Below are 16,139 nucleotides of genomic sequence, written 5' to 3' on the forward strand. Positions count from 1 at the left end.
TTATGGCTCATTTCACGTGGTCAAAGGTGATGTGGTCCATGCAAGGTAGTTTGTTATGTTGGGGAATTATTATCTCTACTTACTTCGCAAAGTAAATGGGCACATGTGGAATAGAATACTTGGTAAGCAAGGTCAAAGAGGTTGAGAATATCAAGGGAGTAGTTAAGGAGCTTAATATGTCCCACTAGCAAGAATATAGTAATTAACTACTAATAAAGTAAAAGGGGCAGCAACTTTGGCCACAAAATCCCACGTTCTGGAGTCGCTACATTAGTGGGAAAAAACGCAAGGGCTGCACTACAAGGGTTGTGGTTTTTTAAAAACGCGGCCCTTAATAGTGAAGGATTGCGGTTAGCCCAAAAACCACAGCCCTTCGTATACAAAGGGTTGTTGTCAATGCAAAAACCGCAACCCTATAAGTAATAAAGGGCTGCAGTTTTTCGGCGAACCCCGACCCTTTATGGGCCTTTTTTAATTTTATTTGAAAGGGATACGATCTCGCGTGTGCGGTGGGCTTAAAATGTTAAGCGGTTAGGGTTTTATTTCACTAGTGGAAAAAAAGCCCAGCTGATGCGATCAAAACTAGGCTTCCGAATGCGATTTTAGACCGCAACAGATGGGCTCGCAGCAGGTATGAGACGAGATCTGATGCGGTCCAAAACCGCATCAGACTCGTTAGATCTGATGCGATTTTGAACAAGACCGCATCAGAAAATAAGGGAAGGTTTTCAAAAAAAAAAAATAGCTGCGAAATTTTGAGATACAACAACCAAGCAACAACCCAACAAGAGCAATACTTTAAAACCAAAAAAAATCAGACAAATATTATACAAAGGACAAAAAAAAAATTACGAAATTAATAAAAGAAAAGGACAAAGAGGAACGAATTTATACAAACAAAAATTAAATTAGATATACAAATTAAAAACGAATTTCATTATTCTACATACGAATTATACGAATTACAAAGAGGAATGAAATAAAAAAAACCGATAAAGTAAGAGGCTTCCTGATAAAAAATCGAACGACAAATAGGAACGAAAGTATCTAGTGATAAAAACGATTTGATGGCTTCGTGATAAATTGATGAACGACGATGCACGACGAAGAATGACGAGAAGGACAACGGTGAACGTGACATCAATTAATCATGAATGACGAGAAGAAACGACGGTGTTCGTGGGTTTGAGCGGGAGGAGGGAAGGGCAGATCTGAAGAGGAGAGAGAGGAGGGATTAGAGTTGCGTGTTACGTGAAGAGAGAAAAATGGCGCCGTGGGAGGAGAGGTTAGGGTTGAGTGAGGAGAGGGGAGGAGAACAGAGGAATTAGGGTTTGAGGAGAGGAGAGAAGAGGTTAGGGGGAGGGAGTTGAGGAGTTTAAGGGTTTTTGACAAAGAGGGGCGTCGTGTTTGTTAAAGTAAACATGGGCCACGCACAAATGGGTCGTGCACTAACCATTTGAGCTTAACAAAATTATGAAAATTTGATGCGGTCCATTAAACCGCATCAGATTTTCAGAAAACCGCATCAGATTTTTAAACACTACATCAGATTTTGTAATCTGATGCGGTTTTCAATGGACCGCATTCGATTTTTTTTGATAAATTTCCCTCCCATATTTTGTAGCATTTTCGGATGCGGTTTTACAAAAATCACATATGATACTAAGTGACATATAACTATATAAGGTTTTTTCCACTAGTGTTTCTCACAATCTCCCTTCCTCGTTCCCTCTCCTCTCTCACAATCTCTTTCTCTCATGCTCTCCTCTACTCGATCTTTCCCCCGTTCGCCGCTCTGCTACGCTGCTGCACCAAAGCCATCCATAAATTTGATTGTACTTATCTTTTTTTAGGTAGGTAAGTTAAAGTCACTTGCATCACCCATAGTGTACTAGCTATACACGCTATGCGTGTTTCTCATATTACCCTTTTTTTCTCAATTATTTATTCATCAGTGTTACAAAAAATTTAATTGGAACAGACATTTATAATAATTTTAATTTTTTTAATATGTTTTTCTTAAATCAATGTTTTGTTGTTCTTTTTAGTTATTTGTTCATCATTTCAAATATAGTACTAAGAGAATGAATATAAAGCAATTGAAACTTGTACTCAAATAAAATGAAAGAATTTGTGGATCAGGTTCAATCATTGAATATTAATGAAGTGAAAGAGTTTGTTTTATATAGTAATAGAGATTAACGAATAATATTCAACATTTAGGTTTTATAATATTATTAGTATAATTATTAATATGAAATTATAGTTTTTATTTTTGCTTCAGATTGTGTCAATCAAGTTATATTCTCAATTTAATTTTTATTAGAGTTTTTCACATATATGTAAGAAATTCTCCTTAATTTGATATTTAATTGATATTTCAAATTCAATTTCATTGTTAACTTATTCAATATATATGACAAGAAGGAAGAATAAAATATTATTTAATATATATGACAATTAAAATTCATTAAGGATACATCAGACTTCTTTTTGTAAGGGGACATCATCTTTATCCCCCTTCACTTCTATAATAAACTAGTTGCATATGCACGCGATGCGTGCGTCGACAATCTGATGTAGGTATATACAAATGGACATGTTTTCTTATCTTAAATTATTTTGGTAGTGATGTAAATTATTGAGGGTTTTTTTGTAGATGTTATTATCTTTTTAAATTAAAGATGAATGATTTTTAACTGTTCAATACCGTCACTGAAAAATTTGGTCGATGATTTAATAATTTCTTTTCAGCGACTTTAGTATAATTCTTTAACAATTATAAATGTTAATAAACCATATTGTTTGAACTTTGTAAATGTGAAGTATAATATTGTCACGATATATTGCTAACTTTTTTTGGTTGAAGATTCTTATTGATTTTGTGAATTGATTGTGTCAATAATCTAGTTTGTCAAGTTATTAATGGTATATAAAAAGAAAACATCGTTTTAAATTATTAAAGGGTATTCTAGTCACTTCAAATGAGACCACATCTCCTCCCTTGGCTTATATAGTAGAGATTAGTATTTAATAGATGCACTATAGGTGATGCATATTGCATGCATAACCTCTGTTTTTTCCAAGAAAAGGTGATGCATAACTTTTAGTGAGTTTCTGCGATGAAATAAAAGACGAAAAGAGACATTTAGGTCATAAAGAAAGTCATAATTTAAAATAAACTCTTCAATAGAATTGCATTTATTTTTGCAACTTCTAAAAAGACAAATATTATATTTATCTCTTTTCAGTTAATTAGGTAAATTAAAGTCCTTCTGTGATAAGAGGTGATATCAGTTTTACTCGACCATCATCTATTAGTCGTATTGCATATATCCTGAAATGCAAGAGGTAATTTAGAAGTCAACATAACTTAAGAAGTCTATTAAAAAAAATTAAAAATGTTCCAACTCAGCGAATCACATGATCAATAGGTTCAGCAATCACGTAATCATCAATGACGTGATGAGGTTAGCAGGTTATATTGATTAAAAATATTGACTTAGCATAAGTATAACTTAAGAAAATGGGGAAGTCTACTTAACTTCTATGGAATGAAGAAATACTGCAGAAGATTCTAATTGAGTAATTGTATAAGGTTATTATTTAAGACTCAAGACTTAAAGAGTATCATTCCGCAATTAGCTCAACCTTACTTTATTTTGCTATCATTTCAGATCTGACTATTCATCATCTTTAATCTTTCTGTAATGACATTAATAAAAAGTATGAAAATCAACATAAAAAAGACATAGTTTGTCTGTTTCTAAATAAGTATAACAGTTTAATTTTTACTTACAGGATGACTTGCGGCAAAAGGCCTGTCGCGAGTCGCGACAAGGCGGCGGGGGTGACGAGGCATTCGTCACTAGTTGCAGCAGACCCCTCGTCGTGAGGCGCGACACAGGTCGCGAGACCATCATGAGGTTGTCGCGAGGCGCGACGCTGATCGCTAGTCGCGAACCCTTCACTGTTGCACGCGAAGGCGATATCTTCACTCGTTTTATTCGACGAGTTAGGGCTTGTATTCTAGACTCCATATAAACATGTTAACTCATATTTAGAGTGAATGACCACAAAACATTAGAGAGAGATTAGCCAAAACACATAGAAAAGATTAGAGAGAGTCTTTAAGATTCAATTGAAAATTCATTCAATTGAATCTTGCCTATTGTAATTTGTAATCATCTCGTTCATAGTAAAAGAATCGTTTTCCCCTGCCTTTGATAGTGAACCTCATTGAATTTTGTTTCGCTTTCTTTTGTTCAATTGTGTGTTTGCTTGGTTATTGTGCATTCTTGTTTTGGTTAATTAAACGCTTCCGCAACAACAAATATATCTAATTAATTATGTATTTGTAAAAGTGATAAGAAGTTGATATTATGTATTCATGGAAACAAATCCAACAATATTCTATATGATCATTTTATAATTATATATTAGTAAAACAAATATTGTCAACTTGAAATGTGTAAATAGTATAAAAGTCAAAATGTTGCACTTGAAAAAAAACATAAAAAGTATCAAAATTGATATAGCAAAACTATTTGAAATTTAAAATCTAAAATTTGGAATAAATCGTTTAAATTGAAATCTACTATCAAAAATTATTGAAAAACGTGGATAAGAGTTGCAATCTGCATGCACTTCCTCGCATGTGTTGATATTGTATATGTCATTAGTGATATAAAAACTCTTTAGAAAATTTTATATGATTTACAATGAAATCATAAAAAAAAATTGCAACAAATATCTCAAAAATTATTTAAATCAAGTTTTTCGGTATTTATTCTCCGAGAGTATAGAGTAAAAGTTAGTTTGATAAAATACAATAAATAAATTAAAAATCAACAAATCTACTAAAAAAAATCTCATTTTTTATATTATCTTACGACGTGACAATCAAATTTAGATTCAATTTAAAATACACCCTCGACCACTTTTTTAAAATGTCATTTTGCAACCATCAATGTATAACTTCTATTTGTATAGTTATAGCAAGTCTACATCAAAGTAATATAACTTGCGTCTTTATTAGATATCTCTTTTAAAGAGAATGAAAACCTATTCAAGGGGAAACAAATGACCTATTAGAAACATATAGCATTTGTTGTATTGAATACTTAATATTACAAGCGAAAATGACGCGAGTATTGCCTGAACTTAATAATTAGTTTTGACCTCAAAAATGAAGCGAAAAAATAATTTAGAGATAAAGACGATAGTTTTTACTTCCTTCATTATTTACTAGTTGCAATCGACATGTACACAATTTAGGAGGATAACATAATATACAAGATCAATGTACAAATTATATAAAGTATGATTAAATTCTGATAAAAGGAGTGATTTTATTCATTTATTTTGATTATCATACCCCTAAAATTAGGTATCAATTAAACAACTTAATTTCAATTAATAAAAATAACAGATGTAGTATTTTATAGTCAAGTGGACAAAATTTTCTATTACTTATTTTTAGTTATTGGCATATAGAGTTCCTTGCATTCAGGGAGCTAGGTACATGGAAGATCGTCGTAATTATTTTATTTGTATAGTTTTTTGAGAGGATGATAATATTTTATTTAACTTGATCTTAATTGGGTTGTTTTGGGTGTTCTATAAATATGGACTGAGGTTTAGATTAAGAAGCAGCAATAGCCCCATCAAAACACTATTTCTTCTATAAGTGATACTCATGGAAAGAGCTTCAATTATGTATTTCAAGCTCCTCCTTTTAGGAATTCTTCTGCTTCATTCTTCAGCTGGTAATATTTTCCTTTCATTTCCACGTCTTTGTAGACTATTATTATGCACTTTATGCATAGACGAGTTTTATGATGTACACTTAGTGACTATTAGCATGAAGTATAAGAAGTTAACAATACAAACATTAACAATATCAATATATACGTGATTTTGTAATGAGTTTCGAAAATAGTACTACTTGTAAAATGTCTTTAACCTTTAGTGCTACATATGACAAATGTTGATTTAGATGATCTTTGATTTCCCATGCATAATCTTAAAATTTGAACTTGATTTTCCATACAACTAATCAACTTTTATCTAAAGGTCGTTTCCTCCTATCTGCGATACTTGGGGGGTAGGGATTCAGGATTCTCGATACCTTTCCCCCTACCCTTAAATGTCTGGCCCGCGATTGCAAGACCAAGAACACTGTGTAGATTAAGGTCTAGACAGGGTCCTTCTCCTTACCAATAAAAAAAACTACTTCTACTGAAGATGGAATATTGGCACTCAACATGTTAATGTGAACGATTATATAGGCTCTCAATCTATTTGAAGGTTATACTTACTACTTTTACAGTACTACTAGTTAGTAGTTACTTATGTACGATATATTCTAGTGGTAAAGGTTTGGGCTTATGACTTCAAGGTCATGGGATCAAATCCCACTAGAGGATTTTTGAGGTGAGATTTCTCTTACCGTCCATCCTCTCTTCAAGAAGTTTGACCTGCAAACCTGACTAGTTATACCTATGCGAGGTACCAGTTCAGAAGGTCCTTCATCTTACCAACTTAAAAAAAATGTACGATATGTTCTTGTTAATGTGTTATTATTTGTTTATCAAACACACTATTTTATCATCATGACATAGCACCTCTATTGTAACTAATTTGAGCCACCCCCGAATCCTATCATCGAGATAACTATAAAGTGGCGCAGCACTCACTAATAAGTCTATAATTTACAGGTGTGTTGGGTAAAAGGGTTGCACCACAAGGGCCAGGAGTATCAAGTGGATTAACCCATGTTGAAGGCCATAGGAGAGAATTGCAGGATTGGTGTATTACAAAGGGATATCCTTGCGATGAAAGTGTTCCAGGAAATTACCCATGTTGTCCTCCTTATGTTTGTATTGTAAACTGGTTGCCTTGGGGAAACAATTATTGTGACACTCTGTTTCCAATTTAACATATATCGCCCCATTAAAAAAACTGGCAGAATCATTTAAGTCAGCTTGTTTTATTTCACTTGTTTTAAAATGTTTAACAATCCTCCATAATTAGGTCTTTGACCATATAAAGGAGGTAATTATGTAATTTCCTTGTTCAATTTTTATTCGAATAATATCTCGAGTGTGACCATGGGATTGGTTGATCTAAGATTGGTGATGGTGTTGTAAGAGTTGCAAGAGTTTGACTTTTGTAATTATATGGACACGAGATCTTGTTAAATTTATCTAAAAAAGTTAAAATTTTGAAAATACGAATGGTACTAAACTTAACAAGATCTTGTATGACTGTTACTCCTCATCCAGCTCCCTTTTTCATTTGATCACTTTCATGTTCAAAGTTCAAACATAAACTTAAACATTTCAACTAAGTAGAAAATAAGGAGCTAAAAGTACAAAAAGCGTGGGCCTGAAGTCCTAAGAAATTGATTGAACTAGTAATTGGTCGGCAATGCAAAGTCCTTACTAACTTACTGAAAACCATATCAGAACTCAGAAGGAAACACACCTTTGAATGCTTTGAAACTTCAATCTTTCTTGACTTTTTCCTAGTTAAAGCATGGAGTATTAGTTTTTGACGTTCCACAAGTCTCTGACATATCTTCCTATTGCATCTGTGATCTGCTCACAGCATCCTAATTCCATACCACCCAATAAAAAAAAAGAAGGGGCCAAATGATAGGCATCATCATTACCAAGTTTTTGTTTCATATTTCTATTCTTTACCTCTGGTTCCTTCTTGCTTTCGGAACCGACAGCATCTTACCAGGCCAATCTATCTCCTACAACCAGACAATAACCTCCAGAAATGGAGTATTCGAACTTGGTTTTATACCACCAGAATCAGACTGCGACTACAAATCGCCTGAGTGTATCTGCACCATTTTTGGTATCTGGTACAGCAAACTTGCTGTGCTGACTACAGTGTGGGGGCCAAGGATAAAACACCATGATATATGGAGTCATAATTCCTTACAGCTTACAATGTCTCCATATGGTAATCTCCAACTCAGTAATGGGACGGAATCTGTTGCACTTTGGTCAAGCAGGTCATCCTCAGAGTTTAATTCAACGAAATTAGTTCTCGACAACAATGGTAATTTGGTGATTAGGAGTATTTTGGATCCTAACCAGATTTACTGGCAAAGTTTTGATCATCCTATAGGCACCTGGCTACCTGGTGCCAAAGTCAAATTCAATAGGCTTGCTAACATAGAACAAGCCTATTTATCAAGTAACTACTGGAGCAACTTCACATTTGAGATGGATCCCAAGACAATGAAATCAATAATTCTTAAGAAGAATGGTATCAGGTACGGTGCTTGTAGGCTCAAAGGAATTTCTTTTTCTTGTTCACTGCAATTAGGTTGGTATAATGGTGAAGCTGATATGATACTCCACGACCACACCACTGTTTCATATGTGTCAAATGAAAATGAGACGTATTTCACTTACAAATTGGCTAACTCCTCCACATTAACACGATTTATCATAGATGATAACGGATATTTCACTCAGCTAATGTGGTCAGAAGATTCTAAGATCTGGGAGGTATCTAAACTGAGGTTGTCTGATGCATATTGTAATCAATATGCAATCTATAACCACAGAAGAAAGCATTTCAGCACTTGCTCGTCTGCAATTGGACCTGATTCGCAAAGACAACCTGCTTCTGAATATGGAAGACATAGTCTGCTACAATGCCATGATGGAGAAAAGGACGGCTTCATTCTCATTCACAATGCATCCATAGCTGGTAGTAATAACGCAGAGATTTCTCAACCAGGGAATCCAGAGAGATGTAAAAGAGCTTGTATGAATGATTGCAGCTGCCCAGCATATTATTACAAAGATATGTGTGTGGCGTGGAACCAAAGCTCGTTCGATCTTCAATACGCTAGAGGATTTGATCTGTACTACAGACTTGCTAGAACCTACAGACTTGTAATAACAACAACAAAAAGAAAGAATGAGCCGGGATTTATTCTGTTAGTTCTAGGTGCCACTGTTGGTGGAATGTGTCTCATTCTTACCTTATTGGTTCTCATTTGGAAAAACAGAAGCATGAAAATTCATGCATCAAAAGCAGTGAAGGGTTCTTTACAGGTGATGAATTACAGTGAACTACGGAGAGCAACAAAGAACTTTTCCAATAGATTGGGTGAAGGAGGGTTTGGTTCTGTCTACAAAGGAACCTTGCCCAATTCATCAGATAGCATAGCTGTGAAGCATCTCAAGGTCCATTGCCAAGGAGATAAGCAATTCCGAGCAGAAGTAAGCACCATCGGAAAGATTCATCACATAAATCTTCTGCGTCTCAGAGGATTTTGTGTTGAAGGCAGCAAGAAGTTCCTAGTCTATGACTATATGCCACATGGGTCGCTTGAAAAGCATATTTTTGGTGAAGACCACGGGATATTAGGCTGGAGAGCAAGATACCAGATTGGACTAGGGATTGCGAAAGGATTGGCCTATCTTCATGAGGAGTGTAGAGAATGCATCATACACTGTGACATAAAGCCAGAGAACATACTGCTAGATGAAAATTTTAATCCCAAGATTGGGGATTTCGGCCTTGTAAAACTCCTAGGCCGAGATTTCAGTCAAGTACTGACAACAATGAGAGGAACAAGAGGTTATCTCGCACCAGAGTGGATTTCAGGTACAGCTATCACATCAAAGGCTGATGTATACAGCTATGGGATGATGCTGTTTGAAATTATATCAGGAAAAAGAAACTGGTCTATAAGAATCAACGAGGAAGATGATTACATCCCACTTCAAGTCATGGAGAAACTAACAAGTGATGGAGAAGTCATAAACTTGCTAGACAATAAACTAGCAGGAGACGCTAACCCAGAAGAATTAATCAGAGCTTGTAGAGTTGCAGGGTGGTGTATCCAGGAAGATGAGAAGGATAGACTGTCCATGGTGCAAGTAGTACAAATTCTAGAAGGAGTCTCAGAAGTTATAAATCCTCCTATTCCAAGATTTCTGCAGTACGTTGCCCAAATTCCAGAGGACTCTACTGCTTATCATACATGTACTGCTGGATGATAACTTGTGAAATATAACAGAATTGGTCAGTTCAAATATTATGCAAGTCCAACAATATATTTTCGCTTTCGTGTATTTATCTCGTCTACCTGCTATATCATTGAATATATATAACCCTATCAATAAGTGGGTCAGCAAATCTAGGAAGCCTTTCTTCACTTGCTTTGCAACTCAGATGCTATTACCAGTCTTAAGTGTGGATCCATCATTGTTTTTTTTTTCCGAACTACTAAAGTTAATGCAAACATCTCCTCTGATGGAATGTTCAGCAACATAAACTCATAGTCAGTAGAACTATAGAAGAGGAAATTAACTAAATAGATCATTCTTTTAGCTAATTGTAGCAGTAGCACCAAATGAGTTTGCTGAAATGACAGCACTTCCATGGATGTCTCTGAAACAGGTATTCCAATGACTATGGAAGACTATAATCCTAATAAGGAACAGAATGCACCAAATCAACACAACTAATACACCTTAACTACTAATTGCTGCAGTAACTAACTTCTTAAGCTACCGCAGTCCAAAAATCATTTTAGAGAAGAGAAGGGGGCAGATTAACTTATTCAGAGCTGTTTAGGCAAGTGCTAGTACATTATACTTTCTACATATTAGACATCAAAGCGGAGATCAAGGCTGTAAACTTAATTATATTTACATTAAGGAGTCCTTAATCTCACAAAACCATGTAAACAACAACTTTGATTCGCAAAAGCAAGAAATCAGCATATGTTAGATTTTTCAGAAATATTGACTTTAACATATCTATACTAATATGTTAAAAGGTGTTTCTAAGCAAGGATATATGCCACGTGTCACTATCTTAGTGTGTTTACTTTCGGTAAACACGCATAAAATAAAAGAATAGAAAATGTAAAATTTGATCTCATAACCTCAAACTTATACACTAAAGTTTTAACCACTAAACCAAGTAATATTTGGGATTATATTTATGAAGTAATATGTTAATAAATGAATTACCTTGGCATGCCTAAAAACTAGTTATTAAATAATAGTTTATGTTCACCGACTAATGCCTCGTTTAATGGTAGTCGTACACTAGTAGAATAATTGTTTATCGTCAAAGAGTGATGGAGGAAGCACACCACAAGTCCACAAGTTTTCGATATATTAGGCACAGCATGTGTTTCATGGCCAGCTGCCATCAGCGGTAAGACAGATACTTGGAAAGTTCATTTACTACTTGTTAACACTTAACACCATCCAACCAAAGCACGGTGAGCTTTTTGCAAGAAAGTTTGCGATAGAATAGTAAAAGGTGTTTCTTGGCGAACTAGAAGAGAGACAAACTACATTAATGTCACACTTTAATCAAATAGATCTCTGAACTAGGAATATTTAGTAATTCAAACATATAACAACGGAAGCTATAATATTAAATAATCGCCTAATTTAGGTCATGTTCTGTTCAACTTATTATTTAAGATTTTATAAGACAATATAAGATCAAATAAGATGTTCACTCATCTTAGAATAAGATATGATAAGAAAAGATAAAATCAGATAAGACAATTTCAGATAAGACAAAATAAGTTGAATCAAACGGACACTTAAAAGTCATATCCCCACTTTGTCGGGATGAGCTCAACACACTGATGTAATTATCTACTTTTCTGATAGGATATATTTTTGAAGCTATGCATTAAAGAAAATTGCACATAAAGATTTCATACATAAAATCCAGAAGGGCCAGAACTACAGAACAATACCGGACCACATAATGCAGGTGCTATTACAAGATATGATACGTCGACAAAAGGTGTTCTATAGTCAAGTAATTTTACCTTATATTCCAGAGAAGAGCTGCTTCAAAGAATCTGATAAAGGTTTATCGTACCAATGAGTTCACAATCAATATCTCTGTGATACTCACCAGGTCATATGTTTTTAGCTGGTAAATACAACTCAATGAGAATAGCCACCATGTTATCAAGGACAAATGTATTACTTCACTGCAGCGCCACCAACAAGAGCTGAACTATTAGATAATCCGTGAAGCAGACCCATCATCATTGATATAGGTGACAGAAAGGAAGAGAAAAATCCAATCCTTATTTTCATTTCAACTCATTCAGCAACCTGATACTATTTTTGGTAATGTCTTCCATGTGCATAATGCAGCTTCCTCTCCATTTAGTACACTAAGATGCATACTTTAAGCCTACAACTGCCATAGTTGAACTTACAGCTTTATGAATACAAGGAGCCACTTCACCATTTCTACTGCTAAGAATGCTTTTCTAATTCAGTATCAAACCAGTGTGCACCAAGAGTCTTAAAGTCCCAAACAATCTCGGAAATTTCATTTTGTGGTACACTTAGACCTTGTGTTTTGATCGATTTAAGTAGTTCAGAAAAGAATCTTGGATCTTGTAATTTGATATATTCAAGCAATATTTGTTCATGCTCAGGGATCCAAACACGGGGGAATGGTGTATAATCACAACTTGGGATCAAAGACATGTGAGAAAACTGCACACCTTCAATGGCATCAACAAGACCCAGCTTCAGGAGTTCTGAGTACTCTGATGCCACAAAGTTTCCTTTGCCTCTCAAAGGATTACTGAGACTACGTGAAGCTATCTTGTATACCTTTGCACGAGATTTGAGCTTATACCTGGCCGCATATAGCTTGGCCAAAGAGCTGCGAATCACGTAAGCACAAAATCCGACAACTTTTTTACGGTTGTCAGCATATCTATACCAATCAGCCATGGTTTCAAGGAATTTATTCATCTGAGAATTAGTATGGGCTTGGCTGGAATAAAGCATTGGAGTACAGGCAACGGCTCTGGATCCTTATCACCCTTCAGCAATTCAAGGCGCCTGAATCGGCGAATGCATTGAGGTAAGCTGGCTGTAATTGAAAGCAAAGTTCCTACACACTTTTTACTAACAGTTCTACCACCTGTACCAGTGTAGTGCAATGTTGGGTATACTACACGATGACAAATGACATGGTCAAGAAATGAAATCCCCCTACTTACATGCTCAATCTCCATCTTAGGGTACTTCAATTTTATCCCTAATTTGTTGCTGCAGAATTCAATCAACTCCTCCTTAATCTTCACTGCATCATCCCGGGATCCTCGAATCCCAACCAAGAAATGACCACCATATCGTATGTAATCCATTTTTCTAGTTTTCTCCTTCCCACCCGATGGAACAAACTCAGGCCAAGCAGGGTTATGACAACCATCAGCAACCGAAGATTTCCATATCGAGTCAAGCATAGATGGCTTAAAAAACTCAACTATCTTCTCTTCCATCATATGATCAAATTCATTTAAACAAACGTTAAAAATTAAAGGACTAAGAATTCCGCAATACCCATAATTCGGCACCTTTGCTGCCTCCTCTGGTGCAAAATCATAGAATGTTCGCAACCAGTATGGATCCGGTTTCGGCTCATTGGGATTTAAAATCTTCCTCTTTATTTCATCTCCCTTTTTCTTCTTCCTTTTCCCCTTCCCCTTCCCCTTCTTCAACTTCCCAGTATCATCACACTCCAAACAACGGTTTTCCGACTCCCTCAATGCAGAACTAATTAAACCCAACACTCTTTTATCCTTCACAACTCTCTTTAAGCAACCCATCACCAAACTCTTATCAACAACATCTAACATCTCACTCAAATCACCTTTTAAGTACCAAAGATACCCTGCAAAATTACTCCTAATAGTCCTAATAACAGTATGGGCATTTCGACCTAGGCGAAAACCATGGGATTTTGAAGAAAACCTAGACTCAAAAACAGGTTCAAGAATCAACAACAGAACCTCTTGAACAACACGATCCTGAAAGGGCGACTTCTTCGAGTTCAAGAGCCTATTCATCTTACTCTTAGACGTAAATTCAGTAATGGGTTTTTCATTTGGACTACAAATAAACAACTCAGTTTTCATGTTCCAATGAAATTGACCTATCACAACCGCATTTCGGAGAGAGAGGAGATCATGCAATGCGTTAGAGCTAATACCGTTGCGGCACGGCAAAGAGCCGGTGAAATGAGCAACAGAGCGCTGATAAGCTAAAACCCAGATGTCAAATTTGGATAAAAAACCAGTGAGATTAGGAAATGGCTTTGATTTTGGAGTTGTAAAGGATTTGACCCAGATTTCTGAGCATATTTGAATTGGGTCTTCTCGCATTAATGCATATGGGTCTTGCTGCTGTTGTTCTTGTCGAAGTTGGGGTTGTGATGCAATATTCTGTGATGAATGAGTTTTGGTATGTGAGCGTGAAGAGAGAGAGTGAAGGGTTGAAAAACGTACCAGTAGACAGTTGCTCGGAAAATATTTGATGAAAGTCCGCAAAGAGATGACCATTCCGAAATATCAGTTTTCCGGCCTAAGTAGCCGCATGTTCCCAGACGAGTACTGGCTCTTTTGCCGTGGACAACGAACCCTCGTTATTAATTGCTGGTGCCTGGTAGTACAGAATCTAGTACTCGTGATATCGTTTGGTTGACAAGGAATTACGGCTTGTTATCTTCGACATAAAACAATTGAATTGAATTGAATTGATTGCAACTGAACTGAATTAGAATGAATTGAACTTAACTTATTGCAACTGAACTATACTGAACTGAATTGAATTGAACTGAACTGAAATGAATTGAATTATAACTAAAAGATGATAGTTGGAGTTGAACTGAACTGAACTGAATTGATTGCAACTGAATTAAATTGAACTGAACTGTACTGATTGCAACTGAACTGACTGAACTGATTGCAACTGAACTGAACTGAATTGAATTGAACTCAATTGAAAATAAATTGGGGAGAACATGCCCTTAAACCTAGGGAGTGGAATTTGCTAGGAAGACATTTTTTCCGCAAATAAAAATAGGGGCATGTTCTCTTCAACATAGAACAACTGAACTGAACTGGTTGTAATTGAACTAAACTAAACTTAATTGAACTTTTTTTTTTGAGGGGAAAACTAAATTGAACTTATTGCAACTAAATTGAACTAAACTAAACTGAACTGAATTGGACTGAAGTAAAAAATGAATTAAATTATAACTAAGAAATGATAGTTGGAGCTGAACTAAACTAAATTGAATTGAGCTGAACTAAATTGAACTGAACTGAACTGAACTGAACTGATTGCAACTGAACTGAACTGAATTGAATTGAACTGAACTAAAAATAAGATGGGAAGAACAAGCCCTTTCTAGTGTTTGGACTCGCGCGTTACCCTGGGTTGGTATTGTGTTTCCGAACTTGATATGCATTTTTTTCAAATTCCCACTAAATATATTAAGGAAAACTCAACATTAAAAACATAAAAATATAATAATGTGGACACTTAAAGCATGATTAAAAGTTGGTTGAGATGTTAATTGTGTCATGTTATAATAGCAAGAGTTCACGGGTTCAAATCTTGTTGCAAATTAATTTTACTTTTGGGCAACAACCGCAGCGATAGGCCAAGCTATTGCTACGGTTTCTAGCCAAAACCGCAGCAATAAGTTGTACTTTTTTAATAGAAAATAAACTTATTTTTGCGATTTTGGCTAGGAACCGCAATAATATGTTGAAATATTGTTGTGTTTAAAAATCGCAACAATATATTATTTACCTATTGTTGCGCGGCCAAAACTGCCGCAATAGGTCACTTAATGACTGCAGTAATAAGCATTTATTCTACTGGTTGTACATACCTCCATAACGCTTGGGATAGCCTGAAAACTAGTAGTTACTTTTGATGAATAAGCATTTCAATATCTGATTCCCCTTCTTTAGCAGATAGGTCAAATTGTACATGAACACTTAGTGTTTATTTAAAGTCCCATGCAAGCATCTATTTTTCGAGTACCCATTTCATCTAAGCCTTGAAATGTAGATCCTATTATGCATTTGAATCTCCACATCCTTTCTATTGAAGAACATGATATGTGACTAAATAAACAAGCTATGTTTTCCATAGCTTTTAACTTTAAACCATTTTTTCTTGTGGAAGATGAAGTTGAACAGTTCATTCTACTTACACATATACCCATATAAACCTAAAATCGGCATCACAAAACCCGTGTTAAATATCACACTTAGAAAACAATGATAACTAGGTAAACAA

The 16,139-nt window shown here is 35.3% G+C and overlaps 2 protein-coding genes and 1 long non-coding RNA gene across 3 annotated transcripts; 2 read left to right on the top strand and 1 right to left on the bottom strand.

Annotated features, from left to right (window-relative positions):
• The first annotated feature begins 5,622 nt into the window (after window positions 1–5,622).
• Window positions 5,623–7,131, top strand: LOC104883393 (uncharacterized). Its single transcript, XR_788562.2, has 2 exons — window positions 5,623–5,768; window positions 6,720–7,131. It is a non-coding gene; the product is annotated as an uncharacterized LOC104883393 (long non-coding RNA).
• A 351-nt stretch (window positions 7,132–7,482) lies between these two features.
• Window positions 7,483–10,196, top strand: LOC104883394 (G-type lectin S-receptor-like serine/threonine-protein kinase At2g19130). Its single transcript, XM_010667916.3, has one exon. It carries the CDS (start codon window positions 7,656–7,658, stop codon window positions 10,035–10,037), a length of 2,382 nt encoding a protein of 793 aa, XP_010666218.1. The 5' UTR covers window positions 7,483–7,655; the 3' UTR covers window positions 10,038–10,196.
• Window positions 10,197–11,651: 1,455 nt separating this feature from the next.
• Window positions 11,652–14,493, bottom strand: LOC109133701 (nuclear intron maturase 1, mitochondrial). Its single transcript, XM_019247358.3, is given in 2 exon segments — window positions 11,652–12,841; window positions 12,844–14,493. Coding segments are annotated over 2 exon segments (2,100 nt in total). The 5' UTR covers window positions 14,387–14,493; the 3' UTR covers window positions 11,652–12,284.
• Between the last annotated feature and the right edge of the window lie 1,646 nt (window positions 14,494–16,139).

This window comes from Beta vulgaris, chromosome 4 (genome assembly GCF_026745355.1).
Source record: "Beta vulgaris subsp. vulgaris cultivar EL10 chromosome 4, EL10.2, whole genome shotgun sequence".
NCBI classification, from domain to species: Eukaryota; Viridiplantae; Streptophyta; class Magnoliopsida; order Caryophyllales; family Amaranthaceae; genus Beta; species Beta vulgaris.

Excerpts from the sequence above, each read along its gene's own strand:
- LOC104883394 (XM_010667916.3), top strand. The coding sequence starts at position 7,656 with ATGATAGGCATCATCATTACCAAGTTTTTGTTTCATATTTCTATTCTT.